The 20,334-nt window shown below is 36.8% G+C and overlaps 2 protein-coding genes across 3 annotated transcripts; both read right to left on the bottom strand.

Moving 5' to 3' along the window:
- Positions 1–594: 594 nt before the first annotated feature.
- On the bottom strand, positions 595–3,190 carry LOC309485080 (carbonic anhydrase 4-like). Its single transcript, XM_082151675.1, has 9 exons — positions 3,001–3,190; positions 2,799–2,871; positions 2,650–2,676; positions 2,371–2,541; positions 2,120–2,271; positions 1,971–2,039; positions 1,829–1,901; positions 1,532–1,695; positions 595–1,040 (listed from the first exon to the last, which is right to left on the bottom strand). Exons 1-9 carry the CDS (start codon positions 3,001–3,003, stop codon positions 798–800), a joined length of 975 nt encoding a protein of 324 aa, XP_082007801.1. The 5' UTR covers positions 3,004–3,190; the 3' UTR covers positions 595–797.
- Positions 3,191–3,861: 671 nt separating this feature from the next.
- Positions 3,862–7,662, bottom strand: LOC309485081 (carbonic anhydrase 4-like). Of its 2 annotated transcripts, none has more exons than XM_082151677.1 (9): positions 7,539–7,662; positions 7,336–7,408; positions 7,149–7,175; positions 6,843–7,013; positions 5,350–5,501; positions 5,164–5,265; positions 4,984–5,050; positions 4,538–4,704; positions 3,862–4,438 (listed from the first exon to the last, which is right to left on the bottom strand). In XM_082151677.1, the coding sequence occupies exons 2-9, from the start codon at positions 7,406–7,408 to the stop codon at positions 4,241–4,243; spliced, it is 957 nt and encodes a 318-aa protein (XP_082007803.1). In that variant the 5' UTR covers positions 7,539–7,662; the 3' UTR covers positions 3,862–4,240. The 2 variants fall into 2 exon arrangements, with proteins under 2 accessions (XP_082007803.1, XP_082007802.1); XM_082151676.1 differs by having other exon boundaries at positions 4,984–5,053; positions 7,539–7,659.
- Positions 7,663–20,334: the final 12,672 nt, after the last annotated feature.

A 20,334-nucleotide genomic window follows, 5' to 3' on the forward strand; every position in this document is an offset into this window, starting at 1 on the left:
GCTACCGGACTGAGAACATGACAGACCTTTATTTATCCAAACAGAACATACATTTAAAAATAAATAAAGCGAATAAAAAGGTTTACAGATTAGTTGAATGGAGTATGAAGGAAAGGCAGTGTTTTGACAAGGCAGTCACATGTTGATGCATAGACTAAATAAATGACCATTTAAAGATAAGACCCAAGCCCTTGCGCATGTGCGTATACATAAAGGATAAACCAGTGTAAAACTCCAGACCAGTGATTCCTGCAGGAGGAGAAAAACTGACTAGACAAGAGAATGACAGTCAAAACAAGCACCAGTTACATCTGCTAAATTGAGATCACTTGAATTACTCAAACTAAGAACAGCAACTTATGACAAATTGAGAACCACGTTTAAAAATCCAATTCAGTATTAGCTCCTGTACACTCAATACATTTAATCTACATTACAACTCTAAAAGCTTCAGTGGTTTCATTCTAAAGTGCAAAATTGACAAAATGTCTTGGCAATTGTAGAGTAAAACAATACAGTGTACGTCAGACATGTTTTCAAAAAAAAAAAAAAAAAAAAATTATATATATATATATATATATACACACACACACTCATAAAACAGTAGCTAGTGCACTTTAGTTGATAAGTAACTTGTTAAATATAGTGCTGGACAAGAGATAAATGCATACATTAACTTGTTCCAGTTTAGTTTTTTTAAATGGTGTCCTAGTTAGTTACTTTTCTAATTTGTTAAAATATTACTTGAAAATAATAAAAAGACACTTCATAATGTTGTCCACCCTCCCACTTGAATCCTACCAGAATTCATCACTTGGGAAATCAAATGCAGGGTAAGGTTCAGGGGTATGACACTCAGAAGAGAGGTCTAGAATGTCCATGATTGATGCCATCTGGGTTACAGGATCAGAAGCTGTGGTACCGGCCACCTGTGATGTTATGATCCTGCCATTGACTGGCTGTACACCCCTGAACGTGTCCACCATTAGGGGAGAGTTGGTCGCCTTGTTGATGTAAACCCTGGTGCTGAATAGGTCAATCTAGAATTAGAAAAATAATGCATGAGACCAGAAAAACCAAAACAAAGTTCCATTAATAAACTACCCAAAATCACCCCCATTTGCAACCAAATCCAAGATATTGAAACACCAAAAGTGAGTGAGAGACTTTTGGCTCCCCAAAGAACCTTTCTGTGAACAGTTCTTATGAACCCTTTCTTTACTCAAAAATAAAGGCTTTTGATTGGCATCTGTGGATCCATGAAGAACGCCCCTTTTGAGCTTTTATTTTTAAGAGTGTAGATTTAATGTTCTTAATACTAGAACTGATCAATAAGAGGTTATTTGGGGAACACAAATGGTTATTCTATGACATCACTGTGAAAAACGTAAGGGGTTAGTGAAGATAATTTTAATCTGAAGAACCTTTTTAACATCATAAATTACCTTGCCAAATAACCATGGACCTTAAAGGCTTTTCATGGACCCATGAACGCCAATAAAGAACCTTAATTTTTAGTCTCTAGACTTACCAAATCCTGGCTGACTTTGACCGGGTCTTTAAAGATGGTCCACACAACACCTTCTTTGCAGTTTGGTGTAGTCAAAGAACCCATATAACGGTAATATTTCGTCAAGTCCACTCCAGGAAGCAGATCATCCATAGAGATATCATCAGTGATGCATGCTTTATCATCTGAGAAGCAAGAAGGCCATTAGAAAATATTATTTTAGGGAGGAAGTCACATCTGACAACAGGACATAAATGCACAAAGAATTTCAGTCGTGGAACAAAAGCAACAAGTATGTTCTTGAAGCCTGAGACTTGCCTGCATTGGCGATGTTTTCCAGGTAAGATGTCAAGGTGTTCCAGCTCTCTGGTTTACCAGTGTCATCAGTGGCCTGTTCAAAACAAAAGAAAAAACCTCAATTAAAACATAGTCTCAAACCATTTATTGGTAAGAAACATACCTCAATGAAGAAACCAAGAGCAGCCAATGTAGTTGACCCGTTATGTTCAAACTTATTGACTATGTGCAGCTGAAACAGATGGGCAGGACAAATGATGAGTGATAAAGTACAAGTACAAAAAGTTGTACTAGTCTGTACAATCTTCATACCTCCATAGGGTACTGTTTGCCATCCACAGTGTGTTCAGATCCAGGCATGGCGCTGCCGTTACCCCAGTGTAGATGAAAATGCTTGCTGGCAAACAAGCCTGGCAGATCACCTCCTTCCACATGCATTCTCGTGCGATCAAGTGTAACTTTAACTGAAGAGTAAAGCCAAATTACCACATGCATGTTATCTGTATGTCACTTTGACTTGCAGCTTGTTTAATTGTCATCTATGCATTTGAACATGTACTCACTTGTCTTGCCAGTGTTTTTAATCTGAGTCAAGGTCATTTTATCATCATAGCCAGTGAACTTGAAAGGAGTCAGATTAGCATTAGTCTGGACACTGGTGGTTATGATATCTATTGGAGACTGTTGAGTGCCATTACAGTCTTTTTCTGCAATTATGGGCCATGTGACATCACCTGAGATGCAGAAAGCACATTAAAGCAAAACTCACTGACTTATTCTGTGCCATGAAAGGAGAAGTTATAGAACAATAACCTATTAAAAAGGATGCAAGAAAAACTTACTACATGAAGGCATGTGATAACACCAAGCTGAGAAGAGCCCAGATACAGCAAAATTAACACACTGAATGAGAGTTTTTTTGATAGTAGAAACTTGAAAAACATAATTGATGGCATGAGTTTGGAAACCAAATCACATGATCACATCTTACCCACAGACGTTGGTGCGCTGTATGATACAGACAACAAACAAGCTGCAAGGCAGGTCATAAACCAAGAATTCATCTTGAAGGAGAGGAAATGTGAAAGAATAGTGTTACAAACTCTACCTATTCATTTAAATGTTTTGGATTTCATATTTTAGCCAAATCTCAAAGATTCAATCATTAGGAAGTTATCCCACACTTATCTTACCATTTTAGTTAATTAAACCAAAACCAAGTTCTCTATGTATGTTGAACCTGCAAGACCCTACTCCAAAACAATTACTCCAAAACATTCCACTCAAAAGCTTTAAAAGCAGCAAACAAGCTTAGGGTGACCTCAAACACCAAACACTGACAGCTGTTGCCCTTTAGGGTGTCAGATAGTTCATTAAGGTCAGTTTGGTTCAGGTGAAGCATGTGAATCAGGTCTCCACCCTCAGAAGACTTGCAGCTTTGATGGATAGCATGAGTTCCAAAAGCAATTAATGTCAATTCCATGAGTTTTTGAGGATTTTTATATATTAAGCAGCAAAAAAATAAATAAATAAATAAATAAATAAATAATATATATATATATATATATATATTTGAATGTATTGGCGTATTAGACAGGTTTCTGATGGATCATGTGACGCTGAAGACTGGAGTAATGATGTTAAAATTTAGCTTTGCATAACGGGAATAAATAAAAGTTTTAAATATGTTCATATAGAAACATTTTTACAATTATTTTACAATATTACTCTTTTTAATGTATTATTGATTATATAAAGGCAGCCTTTAACAGTTACATAAACAGTAATTAATGTTTTAATTTTAATAACTGAGGTCTATCATGCTTTAGAAACTTAAAACATAAATCCTCTTAAATACTACAGAATCATCTAATGTTGAATATAATTACAGATACTATGCACTTCATATAAAACATTAGCAGTCTATATGATTTCATCAGTTTTAAACTGTGTTTTGGATAGAAACATAATTGATTACAGCAAACTTCAACCATGATCAAACACGAGATGACACAATGTACAAGAGATATAAATGAATAAAATAAGCTCATACATTCAAGTCAAGATATATTTATTATAGCACTGTATACAATACAGATTGTTTCAAAGCAGCATTACAGAGATAAACAGGAAAATATTATCAATCATGCAATCAATAAAATTCTGCTATAAAGCAGATCTTTAAAAAAGTGTCATTATTCAGCTGAAGTCAGTTCAGTGTTGATTCGGGTTTTGTTAAATAACTGTGTAATGTTCATTAATTATGATATTAGTTGTAAATGCTGTAAGGAGCACTACAGAAGACAATTGTGTCATTATTCACTTCATCACTTCATCAATTCAGTGATTCAGTTCCGTGTCAAATGTTGCACAATTAATCGATTATGAAAAAGTGGAATCCGCTATAAAGCAGCTCTGCAGAAAACAGTGGTGTTAGAACAAAGTTGACAGGAGAAGAACTGCGATGATAGATATAGTGGATGTGGTCGCAGATGAAGGTGCTGCTGCGACGGGCTGTGATGTCACTTTTCTGCCATTCAAGGGCTGAACTCCTCTGAAGTTGTTGGTTATCAACACCGGAACTGAATTGCCCACTGCTTTAGATTTGAGTTTTGTGCTGATGCTGTTGATCTGTTTGGAGGAATAAATTCAATTGATGAATATTGCCATCCAGTAATAGACGAATATGTTTTTTATGAATTACTCTACTATAGAGTTGCCTTGACTTACCACGTCCTGGTTGACTTTGATGGTATCTTTGAACACAGTCCAGTTCACATCTTCAGTGCAGTTGGGTGTGGTAAGAGAGCCTTGGTACCGGTAATATTTAGTCCTGTTCACCCCTTCAAGCAGACTGTCCATTGTGACTTGATTCATGATGTTTGAGGTTGAATTACCTAAATACACAAAAACGTCAAGAGGGTGTAAGGAAACTACTTGGCCATCTTCAGTTTGTTGTTAAATCATATTGATGATGAAGAGAGATTAACTAAATATAGCATGTTTTAATGGTGTGAAGTGCACAAAAGACCCCCCATACAGTTAATAAAAATGTTTAAAGATTCACTCAAAAATGAAAAACCTGTCATCAATGTCGTTCCAAAACATTCTTCGATATATATTATGACAAAATGTTCGTTTTTGTGTAAGCAATCAATAACAAACTATTTCTTTACCTGAATCAGGGATTAATGCCAACAAGCTTGTTAGGTTATCCCATTTATTTGTTAGGTTTTTTGCTCCCTGCTGGATAAATAAAAATATAATACAGTCATGAGCACACAACCAAGCCATACAGTAAATATACTTTAAGGTTTGCCCTTGACTCTGGAAATAATAAATGTGGTCTTACTCACCTCAATGAAGAAACTGAAAACAGCCAATCCTGTGCTGTCTTTAGCAGCAAGAGCAGCTGTCAAATTCCCGTTGTATTTTGAATGGACATTCAGAATTTGCAGCTGAGAAACAGAATCAGACATTTAAAGATAATTCATTTTTGGGATAATGCGGTGCATTTGCAGGGAAAATGAATTAATTCATACCTCCATTGGGTATTGTTTGCCATCCACAGTGTGTTCGGAGCCATTCGAGGAGTTGCCGTTACCCCAGTGGAGCTTGAGTTGTACGGAATTGTACAGACCTGGAAGATCACCTCCTTGCACTGTCATTTTACTACTGTTCAGTTTGACCACCACTGTAAAGACAATGAACATATAAGGCACTGTTTACACCTGGTATCAAGATGCGTTTTGGTCGATCGGATCACAAGTGGACCACTCTAAGTACAGGTATAAATGGGGTATAAAAGTTTTGAGCTTGTCCACTTTCTACCACTTCTAGAGTTAGTTGAAAATGCTTTTGACCAGATTGCTTTCATAGAGTCCACCTACTCTCCGCCTACTGACCTAATGCGCAAACATTATGGGAAGCGCTCTAGCCAGACGGGATTTAAACTTTGTCGGCTAAAGACCCATGTTGGTTTGAAGATGAAAAACGTACCAAGCACAATGTTCTCTCTCTATTCCTGATTTCTAACACACACTCACAGCGTTCGGCTGGTCTTGCGGCTGTCAGAGCAGAAATTAAATCTGCTGCTCACTTTATGTTTTTCAGTTGTCCTCGGGCACGTTCATATGTAAATTGCGTGAGTTTATTTAGTCCATTATCTAATGGACTTGAAAGATCTAAAAAAAAAAAAATATATATATATATATATATATATACATTTACCCGCTCATAGACCCTCCCCTGAAAGAAATCAAGGCAGAAGTGGTTGAAAGTGGACAAAAGAGACGGATTAAAACACCAGGTGTAAACAGGTATGTGTCTCCCTCGTCTACTTGTGATCCGATAGACCAAAACACATCTTAATACTAGGTGAAAACAGGGCATTAGATGCAAGGTTCATACAATACACTGACATTGTGCATCACTGATGCTTGATCTGCACACTACAACCTATTTTACAAATTTAAGTTCCCTCTATGTAGTTTGTAAGTCTCATGGTACAAACAAAACTTTTATCCTTCTGTTTTCTAACAGTTTATCACTTAGATCTCTGTGCTTGCACATACTTTTGTACTTTTCTGAGCAATTCTGAAACTTTTTAAAGTGATACTTCTCATATTATCGTCTTCTAAGGACTGATAACTTTTGTTAGTAGGTGTTCCTCATTTGGAAGCCACTTTGAATAAATCTACCAAATATATGATTTTAGCAACTACAGTACAATTTGTAAAGACAAACAAATCACGTTTTTTTCTGTAACAAATGCAGATAATATCAGCTGCATACCAGGGGGCGGTTGCATAAACTGCTTAGACTAGTCTTACAAGTTAGTCATCTTATTTTCCTTTTTTTTAAGACTGTTCATAACTTTTTAACATCAGTTACATAAAAACATTTGATACCGAAAAGAAAGACTAACCCTCCCTTGACTAACTGCTAGTGGGTCATGCTAGATCTTAAGACACTGTTTTACAACGTAATGGCTGAGTTTATGCAACTGGCCACAGGAATTCCCAGTGCTACTTACCAGAGTCGTCTGTGTTAGCGATTGACAGTAAGGTGGAGTTGTCATTAAAACCAGTGAAGTTAAATGAGGTCAGGTTAGCATTTCCCTGAACACTTGCAGTCACGATATTAACGGGAGATTGCCTGGATCCATTGCAGGATTGTGGAGCAATTTGAGGCCAGGTTGTAAAATCTATTACAAATCAGGGGTAAAAAAACAAACAAGTTTTAAATATAGAAATGTTTATAATAAGATTTATATAAAGTTTTATGCGGATATTAAGTTTTAGTGGCATATTTTATAATATAATAAATAAATCACACTTACTGCATGATGAGACGTGATAGCACCATTCTGTTTAGGATGAAATGACAGCATTAATAAATACAACAAATGAAACGGCAGAATTTTCTATCAAAAGGTTTCAAGAGCCTTTAGTGCCTACTTTAAGAGGATTCATTAAAATAATACATGATATTCATTGAGTAAATGAAGTTGAACTTGAGTTACTCACCCACTGAAGTGTCTTGGCCGTGGACGGAGGGACACAGGAGAGCAGCAAGGAAAGTTACCAGCAAGACAATCATCTAAATCAAACAAGAAATCATTGCAATGGAAATCAATGCTGCTAACAGAATTTAACCTTATTATAAGTGAACTGAATTTGATATGAGAAATGAAATCAATCGGAATAAGATAGTTAAAGTCTTACTGTACCTCTTCGACTTGATTCACCTGTCAGTATTCAGAAAACTAATGAATGGCTTCATTCTCACCTTATATACTCTTCCCAGCTCACCTTTAATACACTCGGATACATTCCGATCAAACGCATGTGATCACATAGCTAGGTGTCATGGATGTCAGTACTTGAATGATCACATTCTTACCTCTCAGCATCACTCCTCTGAGGTCACAATCTCTAACCCTCTTGTGAAAAGCACAGTTCATGATTGTGATTTCCTTTCCAACCTTTAAAATGAGTAAAAATGTTTATTAGCTGTCGACATCCAAAAGTTGGCAAAGTCACCTAAATAAATGGTTGTAAATAGCACTAGTTTAAGTTTATTTGGATTATATCAACAGGTAAACACTTCTGGGTGTTGAATAGCTTTTCATATAAGGTTTCATAAAAACAAGAGTTCATTAGTAATGGAGCAATAACTTCAAACGATAACAGATTTATTGGCACCCCTGGTAAATATAATCAAAGATGGCTGTAAAAATAAATTTGCACTGTTTATCCTTATGATCTTTCATTTAGAAATTTCACAAAAATCTAACCTTTCATTGAAGTAAAAAAATTTAAAGTAGGGGGTTAATCACATTGTGAAATACATGTTTTTCTCCAAAACATGGTGGCCCTAATTATTGGCACCTTTTTATTAAGTACTTTTTGCAACCTCCTTTTGCCAAGATAACAGCTCTGAGTTTTCTCCTATAATGCCTGATGAGTTTGGAGAACACCTGACGAGAGATCAGAGACCATTCCTCCATACAGAATCTCTCCAGATCCTTCAGATTCCCAGATCCATGTTGGCGCTTCTCCTCTTCAGTTCAGCCCACTCATGTTCTATAGGGTTCAGGTCAGGGGATTGGGGTGGTCATGGCAGAAGCTTCATTTTGTGCTCAGTGACACATTTTTGAGTTCATTTTGATGTTTGTTTTGGATCGTTGTCCTGATGGAAGATCCAACCATGGCCCATTATAAGATTTCTAGCAGAGGCAGTCAGGTTTTGATTTTTTAAATCTGTTGGTATTTGCTAGAATCCATGATACCATGTATCTGAACAAAAAAATCAGCCAAGGCTCATTAGAAAAGCGTTCCTGAGGCACAATTTTTGCAAAACAAAAAATACGTTGCGTTGTGCAAGTTTCGCAACAGTTTCAAAATAAAATGTCCAGTGAGTGGTGCTAAAAGCGTGTTTAGTTTTTTTCCGGAACACATGAACGTTAATATGGCAACGTTTTAGTAAGTTTGGAGTTTATATGTATCTCCGCAGTTCTAAATTGAAACTTATGGTGAGTGGCGTTAAAAACGTAATGCTCCATTTTAAAATAACGCACACCTCCACTAAACCCTAAACCTACCCGATAGTGTTAACAAAAGCAAATGTGACATAACAACACAATCTTAATCATGGCATTTTACCTTGTTTTTAAACTCTTGTCTTTGAGCTCTCTTATCGTGACTCGTCTTTCATGGGATTCATGGGATTGTTTTTTAACACAGGGTCATTGGAAAAACTTATCTGTATCATAATTGTGTATGAAAACGATTGAGTGCTTGCTGTTTTACTGCCTCTAGTGTTCATTTCTTTTGGAAACTGCAGTGATTTGTATATATTGTTCAAATGTTGCCACAGATACGGTTTTTTTTGTGTTGAAAAAAATTGGCCCACAACATTTAAGATCCAGCATTATATTTAACCGTTGACATGGTGTACTTTTTATCCCTGTTTGCACCAAAAACATCTGGTTTGCTGCCAAAAAGCTCCTTTTTTTGTTTTGTTTCATCTGACCATAGAACCCGGTCCCTTCTGAAGTTCTAGTCGTGTCTTACAGCTGAATATGCTGGAGTTTGTTTTTGGATGAGCGAGGAGGATTTTTCTTGAAACCCTCCCAAACAACATGTGGTGATGTAGGGTTTGTTTTATTTTTTTAGGCTTTCTGACCCCAAGACTCAACTAATCTCTGCAATTCTCCATCTGTGATCCTTGAAATTTGTGAAGATCAACAATATTTTGTTGTACATCAGGACTACATTCTTAGGTTCTACTCATTGTGATGGATGATTACGGGAATTTGGCCTTTGTGTTTCCTCATTTTTTTACTCCTGTGAAACAAGTCATAGCTAGACAATTTCATGTTCCTAGTCAACCTGGTGTGCTAAAAAAAAAAAGTAAATATTAATGGCAATATATTTCAGAGATATTTTACTCTTACTCTTAAAACGAACTTAGTTTTTTGGCCTGTCAATAATTGTGGCCAACGTGCTTTGGAGAAAAACATTTCATAATGTGGTTTTCCCTCCACTTTCAATTCTTATTCTTCAATGAAAGGTTTTGATTTTTACAGACATCTTTGATCATATTTACCAGGGGTGCCAATAATTCTGACCACTGTGGATAGAGAGAGAGAGAGAGAGAGAGAGAGAGAGAGAGAGGGGGGAGAGAGAGAGAGAGAGAGAGAGAGAGAGAGAGAGAGAGAGAGAGAGAGAGAGAGAGAGAGAGAGAGAGAGAGAGAAAGCTCAATAGCCTGTTTTGCCACAGTGAGTCATCCTCATTCATCATTCTTTATAGGTGACTGTAAAGAGCCTTTCACACAATGTTCAGATGAATGACATCAGTTGATTGGTTTCATAGCTGATTTATATCCTTTTTGTCTGTTGAATTTTTAATTAACCTCTTTAATTTTCATCTTTTGATGTTTCTTTCCTTTTTGTTTTGGCCCCTCTAAGAAGTCAATTTTCAATTCGAACTCATGATAAAACGTCATAATTTTACGTGGTGGCGATTTCACAAGAATTTGTATGCTGTGATTCCCACGGAAACAGAATTTTTAGAAAGATGCCAATGGTTAAAGCTCCTATACTTTAGGTACTTTATATTAAGCCAGCATATATCAATCTAAAGTCACTTTTGACTTTTGTATGAGCTGTACAAGATATCTGAGATACAAAAGTGGTATAGTATGTATTATGACATATGAAAGTATTCATATATAAAGGAGGTTTAATTTATCAAGAAAGGAACCACGTTGTCATTATTACTGTGAACACAATCCTTTAGCAGTAATTACAGTTGCTAATTCGACAACGCAACTAGAATGAACATTTCCTAAAGAAAATGTGAGTGGTGCTTGCAGTGGCAAACTCGCCACTCGGTTGCTAGGGTGTTGTACATAATTGCAAACGAGCCAACAACCATGTCTGTACGATGTTGTGGAGCTGAAATATGGCTTCTATATGTTGCAATAAAGTTGCTAGGTGGCTCTTAACGGTTTCTAGGGTGTGGTTACACAGTTACCATGGTGATATTTAGGGCATTGCTGGCAGTTGCTAGGGTGTTCTGGGTGGTTGCTAGGGTGTTCTGGGTGGTTGCTATGGTTTTGCTGGGTGGTTGCTAGGGTATTTTGGGTGGTTACTAGAGCGTTTCTAGATGGTTGCTCTAGTGTTCAGGGTGGTTGCTATGGTATTTTTGGTGGTTGCTATGGTGTTACTTGGTGGTTGGTAGTTGTCACAGATGGTTACAATGGAGTTTTTATAGATGATTAAAATCTTTAGTAACAAGTGCCTTTAGTACGGCACTCGGCCTGCGGCCTCGTGTCTATGGCCGAATCACAGCCGTGCTAGTATACAGCGATATCGCATGGCTACGAGTGTGATATTGCTCATTTAACATTTAGTTAGTGGTTTGGAGTGGTTGCTAGGGAACTCTTAGTGGTTGCTAAGGTGTGGCTATGAAGATTTTAGGCCATTACTTATGGCTGCTTGATAATATAAATCCTCTGAGTGAGAGAGAGAGGGAGAAACGCAGGGCTGTCAGGCCCTTTGGTGTCTGTGTGTGTGAAAAGTGACAGTTGGATTTGAATTTCTGAAAATTCCACAATGTTAAGTCAATGGGACTTTTTTGGCCACTTTTTCGTCCGCTGTGCGAATATCGTACACCGATCGCTATAGCACACGTCTCCTCAATGAGCCGCACGATTTGACACCTCACTCAAGGGTCTGTGACAAACGGTGCAGGAGGAGTTACGTGCCAAACTCCGGAATAATAATAATAATAAGAAAAAAATGTATTATAATAAGTATGAGCAATAACAATAGTAATGCCTTGCCTTTGGCAAGCACCACTAATTATGTTCCACCTCAGACAAATTAGATGCATGTCACCATCATTTCAATTCGATTCATGTCCAGAGTTATACGGCATGTTCCATGAAACTAACCTTCGGGAAACTTAATCATGAAGAGAAGAAAATGCAGGCTCACCCAAGTCATCATTTATCAGCCTCATACCCTTAAAATACATTATTCCCACTATTAAATACCCATTAGGAACTTTATTTCAACTTTTATAATATTTTCTTAATTTTTATTTTAAAAAAACGGTATACAGCTTTTGCATTTGCGGGTCTGTTCTGTGTGAACAGCCCCTTCCTCTCCTCACCACTGCTTCTGTTATCAGCAGGATCTCTACTGGAATTTTGTCTGGATCAATCAGACAATGGTTATGGAGTTAGTGTTATTAGCCTCTGCCAACAAGGCAGCTATCCGCACTTGGTGCATTAATAAAATATAAATGAATATGATCAACAGCATGAATGTAACATAACCCCATGACAAATCTTAATTTTCTACAGCTGGAACCTCATAGTGACAGCATAGGTGTCATATGCGGCCCTAAAAATATGCACAGAATCTTGTGAGATGAGATGGCTGACACATCACATTAGTGCTAGTTTCGAGGCTGACAGTCTTAAGATTTACTGTAAGAACAGGAAAAAAAGGGCTTCAGGCAAGTGATGTTGGCAGGATGCCACAAGCAGATATTAAAATGCCTGTACTCATGTGATATTGTGTGCAACATTAGTAAGCAGTTCCAGTGCACTACGCGCTCTATAGTCACTGGACTTCAGGTCGGGACTGCTGAAAGCAGAGCTCAAATCAGTCAAAAGCCCTTTTATGTGTTTTTTTCTCTCTCTCATTGTTCTCAATACCTAACTGCGTTCTCACATTTTTTATAATTTTTTGGAAGCTAAGATAAAATCCAGTTGGAATTGTCTGGTGAATTTATTTTCACAAAGTAATTTAAAATTTGACAGAGATAGCGTTATTGCATAAATGTGTATATCGTTTGGGTGAACTAGTTTTTAATGCTATCATAATGTTTTTAAATACTTTTTTATTCGCCAATTTTTTTTATTTTTTACTTTTGTCAAATTGTCAAATTTGTAAGCCCTAACGTTATTTTGAAAACGACTAATTTCCTCTGAGGATTCACACCAAAAGCAAACAAGCTTGTGCTATGATGTAGTTTCAGGATCTACCAGCAGGGTCTAAGAGGAAGCGCTAACCAGTCGATTCCTGACCCGCTGTTCTGGATGAAGTGGGGGAAATCTTTATGGGGTGTTTATCTTAATGAGCACTATAACCACTATCCCTTTTTTTTTTTTTTTTTACTTGATGCCTTTGTTAATGCCATACTTTTGTTTTATATCCTTTTAACTGTTTCCCAGCTTGTCTTGTTTTGTGGGGTTTCTGATTCTTGTTTTTCAAGGGACACTTCCTGTTGAGTTTCTTTCCAACATTCCTCGATCAACAAATAAACTAATACATATCTGTAAGTTTCAGCCAAAGCATAAAATAAGATCTGAAATTCCAAGAATGAGGAAACCTGTTATTTCATGATGACATGAGGGGCTTTTTGGACTGACAAAGAAGATTGGTTGGACTTGAATATGCCCAGAACATATACTTTCATAATAATAAAAATTTTATTGCGTTCATTTCTTTTTTTTTTTTTTTATGTCAGAGTTAGCATTTACAGCAATTGGATTGCTGCCAAATAAAAGACACTAAGTGGCACTTTTGGCACCTATAGCACTAGTGTCAGTGTTAGACGCTTTGGGAGTGAGAATGTGTTTAAACATATAGGACAAAAAAAAAAAAAAAAAATACACAACAACAACACAGAGTATACATTTACACCAAGTGGACATAGGCTTGTGATTCAATGGTCCATTAATATAGACAGCCACCTGATTTTTATTCCTGAATGAATCATATTTTGGTCGATGACTTAATGACTCATTAATCAAAACAATGACTTGCTGCCACCTTCTGGTTACTTTCATAATCCAATTATTGTTTCATTTTGTCACTTATTTCATATTTCTGAATGCAACTTCATATGCAGCTTCTGTGCCACTTCTGCAGTGCAAAGATGACTTTTGCTGATACTTTAATTGGTAACAGTATTTTATTCTAATTTGATTGACTAAATGTAAGAATTTTACATTACAGATGGCATACATATTTAAAAAGGTTAGAAAATACCCATGAAAATCAATTAGAGGGGCCCCTTATGGGGAAATTCATATAAATATACTATTTTTTATCTCTGGCTTTATTTTTCAAAGTGATATTTCAGGGTTTTGATATCTTCTCTCTCTTTTTTTGCCCTTTTTAATGTGTGATGTTGCAAACTGGCGTGTCAAACTAGTCCACCTTCTTCATCAAATCACTACGTCAAATTCACATTTCAATAATGTCAATCACTGAAATAACAGTGCCACTTTGAGGATCAAATAGCATGTATTATATACATGTGTAACATGGCAGAGGGATAATGACATATCATACATTTGTATAAAGTTTTCTCTGAAAAAAACAACAACCTCAAAATAGAATAATAACCAAAACAACAGATGTGCTGTGACAGAAAGGCTATACTGATATGAAATAATGTCATAGGCCTATATATCTTTTCATTTCTGTCATATCATTTCAACTCCATCCCTTGACCAAAACTTGGCATGTCTAAAATAAAAGTTACGACTGCTACATATTTATACTTAAATCACACCTAAAAAGATAGATGTAGATGTTTATTACGATCGTTCTATTATCTATTGAATCCCACAATGATATTTAAAATATATAAAATCATAATTTATTGGGTAGGGAGGTGGCCGTCCCGAACCCGAACCCCTAAATTTTAACCTGTGACAATGATATTGAAAGAATTTTTGCTATTTATTTCCATTGTTGTTTTTAAAAATAACTATTTATTTAATATTTTCTAATCATGAAACTTTATGTTAAAAAAAAGTGTCCCGCATTTTCATGCCACTACTGACACAGTGTACGTTTTAGTCCATTGGCCCAGACTGACCACATTTTTGATCAGGAAATATTCCTGTGTCCCTCTCTCTCTCTCATAGCTACATGGTGAGTAGATAGGCCCCATCATTTTGAGGTAAATGTGTTCAAAAGTCTGAAAATCTGTGTGTAACTTTAAGGAAAATCACTACCAAACACCTTTTTACTCCAATTAAGCAAACTTTTTTGGGTGTTATTTCATAAAATTTTGTTTTAATGTGTGTACAACTGTTCAAAACTTTGCTAGGTAACCATGTACTAATTAGCATCTTTGAGCTAGTATCTAAACTAAAGTATCTAAAATTGTCACTACCGCAAATGTCACGACCGAAACATGTGAAATTTTGGTTGTGACATCATTGTTTTTTGGGTGTTATCCAATAAAAAATATTTTTTGTTTGTGTAGAAATGTTCAGAACTGTGCTAGCTAACCACATGCTGATTAGCATCAATGTATATTCAAACTAATGAATCCTTAACTTTGAAATCAGTATGATAAACTTTATGCCTTTTACAAAGAAAGATTGGATTCAAAATACTGTTAAAATTGCAATGGTTATTGATTTACAGCACATGTGAAAACTTTAAAATAAAATAGTAAAGAATATATTTACATGGTGGTGGTAGATGTAAGCAAAATCTTAAAGGCATACGAATAACGTATGATTTGGCGTAATGATATGACGCAGCACCTGAAAATAGCTCGGTCCCCGGTAACTTCCAGCGTGACCGGGACTAAGTTTGTCTAACCTATTAGACCTATTTTCAGGCGCTGCGTCATATCATTACGCCTGCTGGACTCATGGTACGGCAGCAAAGTTTCTTGATTATTACGCAGGAATGAGAATATAGTTCCTAGCCATATCAGCCTAGAAAATCGCAACTTTACATTTTCCGTCTGTCTTTGTACACGATGTAACTACAGAAGAGTCAAGTTTTAAATAGGAAAAATATCGAAACTCTTTGGTCATTTTTTTGAGAGAGATGCTAATGGTCTTGTCCGATTCAATGATCTATGCTAAGCTATGCTAAAAGAGGTTACCGCCAGACCCGGAGATCGGCTGAATGGATTCGAAAACGGTAAGACTCAACTGTTTAACTCTGGGGGAGTTGTAAAATGAGCCAATTTCCAAAAAAAGTGGAGTATCCCTTTAACAGGTCAATATAAGCGTTCTTATTAAGTTAATTATTATTGTGTTTTCGGTAATGTGTACCTTGGATATTATACAATTTGCATACATACAAAATTTGTGGTAAAAGAAACGATGTTTCAAGATGTTTCTAACTCTGATTTTGAACCAATTCAGAAAGGAAAATGTATAAAATAAAAAAGAAGTAGAATCAATGAATTATGAATCAGTTACTGCCATTGTAAGAATAACATGTAATCATATAATCAATAGAAAAGTAACTGAATCAAATTTCAAGTATTTTAAAATGCAATATAATTTAATTACAAGTAGCCTACTTAATTTTTGGAATCTGATTACCTTATCTAGATTACATGTAATCAATTACCCAGCACTGCAAGCCATTCTTAAATCTGATTGTTTGATGAGAAAGAGATTAGCAATAAATAATCCTAAACAGTATGTGAGATTAAAATAAGTGTGTCCCAAAGCACAGTAGCCTAGGCTATGTTGAAAAGTGTATGCCAGAAGTGGTCTACTTCACCACAGTAGATTTTGTGGATCCGTGGACTGGACACTCTGAGGCCAGAGCCATGGAGAGAGAGAGTTGCGACACTCTTTGATGTCGCCGCTATGGCTGTCACGTGGTTCATGTAAGCCCCAATAGTTCCAAAACGTACGCTGGCTGTCATGTTCTTCTATGGGACAGACAGCAGCGATTGCATTATTGAACGGTAAATATAAAATAAAACACACACCCAAGTACTTTTTCAGCTGTTATTGCATTATTGCATTTTGTTAATGTCAGTTTTGCATTTGGAGATAAGTTTTAAGCTATATTTTTGGAGGGAAAAGCTTAGTGTTCATGTTCGCATGGGTAGTAGCACTGGCTTTAGCGGCTCTAACTTAACTTTTCCATATCATTAATCTGATGATGGACGTCTCATGATATTTATTTTAGCACAACTGGGCTGTATTAGGCTATTGATTCCCGTGATTTTGCTTATAAATTTAGATTCAGCCATTAGCCTACCTTTGTGATCACGCAAAGAGGTCTGCCGTGGCGGTCCGTTCAGAATTCGCTTAGAAGCTAGCTCACTTCTTCTGATGAAAGTGGCCATCCCCCGGGACCACAACGTGAAACATAATCATGTTAAGACTAAGAATATTATTTTAAGATTAAGCCATACACATTATCAAAACTATAACAGATTAAAAACGAATTTAAGCATGGCTGATACAAATGAAGGTTTTCAAATAAAATATTTTTTATTAAACAATAACAGACAACAAAAATGTGTGCTTGTGTGTGTGAACAAGAAAAACAAAAACCAGGGGCAGGTGATCCATGAAACAGACAGGACTGGTGATGGCCATAACAATCCTAAAGGTCCAGCATTGTTCTCACAAGCCGCTTCACTCAAGACAATAATAACATAATGAAAAGTTAGTATATCCCAAAAAATTAAATTAAATAAAAGTTGCTATAAAGGTGGTAGCGATTCATTACCGAACTCTTAGCTGACGAAGTCGCGCTAGCTAACTAACGTTAGCTAGCAGGCAGTGCTTGAAAATTGGTTGAAACAACCAACATAAAATATAAATAATTACGCTGTGCATGTACAAATGAAGACCAGTATAAGCATCGCAAAGGGCCTCTGATACAATATAGACAGTTGACAATTCAAAAGAGGTCGACATTTCGGCAACTTAACTCTGGAACAACTCGACGCGCAGCAATGTAAGTGAATGGTGTCCAACGCCCAAATGACAGTGTTTGGAACTATTCCGATCTTCATATCCCGGAAGTAGGCGGTTAAAAGCGCCGCCATTATTTACAACGGAGGTCTATGGGAGTGTCGCAACTCTCTCTCTCTATGACTCTGTCTGAGGCTAATAGTAGGCTTGTTCGACTTCATACAGCTCTGCGCAGACCGATCGGCGGCTGACTTGAAGCAGTGCATGCCGGTTAGAAATTTTGTCCGACTTGATACAGCGCCGACGCCACGTGACTGTGACATATGCCATCAAAGTACCGCGAGAGCATTTCGAGAGTAGCCGGAGAACTCAGCCAGCGCAGCTTCTCAGGAGCGACTGCACTGGGCTGCAGGAGGGCTGATGACGACACAGCTGTCCCACGATTGGCCGGATTCACCGCATGACAACGATCACGTGTGTTTCGTGTTTATTCGAACACCTTTAGTTACTCTAAAGCTCACAAATCAGTTTTTTATAACAGTAAACACTCTTTTCATGTCGTATGTTATATTGTGTCATGTTTATCAAATTAAAACTGATTAAAAAACGTATAGACTCCACTTCATTAATAGTAGCAATTATGTTGAACTTTATTCTTGTTCAAACAGACGCTGTATGAAGCAGTACATAAAGTAGGCATATTGAATGAAAATGTCTCTGAAACATCTGTGTATTATTTGGCCAATATTACATTTATTTCACTGCAGCTGTGGTAAAGTACGCGAACACCACGTGAGCGGTCACTACGGGAACCAGAAAGTGTCCGACTTCACGTCTCCGTTTGCAGCTCCTCCCCGCCTGCACGCGGCTACTCTCGCCGATCGGTTACATCCAGCCGCAGCCGATGTCGAACACACCTATTGCCAACAACATTGCGCTTTGGAGAAGGAACTACAAACACGAGTAAAAGCCAAGGTGTTTTTAAAAAAAACTACAAAACATGGCGGATATGCGCGACCGACGATGAGAGGTTTAGATAAAGGGTTCAGTGACTAATCAAAGTTTAACCTGATATTAATGTTATCCGTGTTATATTTCATCTGCAATAACAACGTGGACTTTTATAAAGATCCGTTTGGGCATTAACTTTTAAATACATCATTATGCATTAATATGAGGAGAGAACTTTGTCCGCATGAAAGACCCGCGACTGCAGATCAACGTGCTTTTGCATTTCTCTCTGATAAGATAGGAAATTAAACTCACTGGAGCAATGGAGAGGTAATCCGGTATATCTGTGTCTCTTGCCGGCCCCAGCAAACTCCAGCTCTCCATAGGCGTCTGTGGGGTGTTCGGAGGAGTGCTGTGTGCTGTCCCTGTGACTGACCATGGCTGTGCTGAAGTTATCGCCCAGGGCCGCTGAGGGATGTGTGTCTCGCGTGGACCCACACTGACACAGAGCACCATTGCTACAAAACAACAGACGGATCAGAACGAATCTAACAAGACATACTGAATACTCAACAAGTCAGACATCTTACCTGAAAGAGTCCTCCACACATGTTGTGCACACTCTCTTTTAAAGAAATCTGAAACCTCTAAAATCAACAACACATATGCTTACTTTAAATTAATGAGACTGTAGACAGTCACCAACTTACAAGATAAAATTGCTATATTAATGCAATTTGCAATGCAATTTGTAACACTTTATCTGTTCTGTTTTGCGCAAAGGGAGGTTAGAATGAGAATCAATCACAATGCTAAGGTAAAAACGGCTCACTTTACCCCAACTCCTCTTGTAATTCCATCATTACTTTAAGGTGCCTCGTGTGAACACACTGTGGCACACTGTGAACTGACCAAAGCAAAGTTATATATTGTAGAACATCTTTAAATTACTTACATATTTATTTATGTATTTACCATACCCATACGCCCATGCAGATGTTAATACTCAACAGACTTGGTAGATGAACTAGTAAATTACCAAAAACCAATGTTGTGCATTATTGACTGAGATTACTATTTATTAGGCTATAACTATTCATATTTAGATGTATTTACACTGTAATTAGAGTTGTATGAATACGTTTTTTAAAAGTGTTTTAAATAATTTAATATAGAAATATGAATGGTTTGAAATGTAATAAGCCCCATTAGGTGGCGGCAAGTCCTAATAAGAGAGTAAAAGAATCGTTCATTCAGTGATTCGTTCAAACCGGCTGATTCATTCATCCATGAACGAAACACCACTGCGCTGCTCGCTTAGGAACTATTTTCGTATAGGTGAAATAGAGCAAAAAGGTGACATTATGTTTAAATATTTTATTTAATATCATCTTATTGTTAATTGGACTGTTGTATTAAAATTAATAACTATTACATTTGAAATCAAGTTGGTAATGCGGGAAAATAGCACTTTTGCTTGTGTGATAATAGCTTAACTATAGGCTATGATATATAAAGATAAAAAACAAAATCTCATGCAGGGACCATTCATATCTTGAATTTTGCGGGCATTTTATTAATTTTTGGTGCTGTTTGCTATTTTACACCAACGCAGACTGGCTTGCTTCTTAAGCTTAATGGAGAGGCTGGCTCTATATATTTTAATAGTGGTTAATTGAACAGCTTGACAAAGCAGTGAATGCTACTCTGCTAGTTTTGCGTGGTGGCACTTAACTTAGCAATTTAATGCTGAATGTACACAAAAGGTTGATCCAGGGTGACTGTTAACCACTAAAAGCATCTGCTAAATGACAGCTTGCTCCTATTAAGATTACATTGATTTGAAATT

The sequence above is a fragment of the Leuciscus leuciscus genome (assembly GCF_965113295.1).
Source record: "Leuciscus leuciscus genome assembly, chromosome: 21".
Taxonomy (NCBI): domain Eukaryota; kingdom Metazoa; phylum Chordata; class Actinopteri; order Cypriniformes; family Leuciscidae; genus Leuciscus; species Leuciscus leuciscus.

Bases quoted from the DNA above. Each gene is read 5' to 3' on its own strand.
- LOC309485080 (XM_082151675.1), bottom strand. The intron at 1,696-1,828 runs GCAAGTCTCAGG...CTTGCTTCTCAG, and splicing joins GGAAAACATCGCCAATGCAG to ATGATAAAGCATGCATCACT. The intron at 1,041-1,531 runs GTAAGTCTAGAG...TTCTAATTCTAG, and splicing joins TCAAAGTCAGCCAGGATTTG to ATTGACCTATTCAGCACCAG.
- LOC309485081 (XM_082151676.1), bottom strand. From the start codon at position 7,408: ATGATTGTCTTGCTGGTAACTTTCCTTGCTGCTCTCCTGTGTCCCTCC. The intron at 7,176-7,335 runs GTGAGTAACTCA...CATCCTAAACAG, and splicing joins CGGCCAAGACACTTCAGTGG to AATGGTGCTATCACGTCTCA. The intron at 5,266-5,349 runs GTATGAATTAAT...TCTGTTTCTCAG, and splicing joins GCAAACAATACCCAATGGAG to CTGCAAATTCTGAATGTCCA.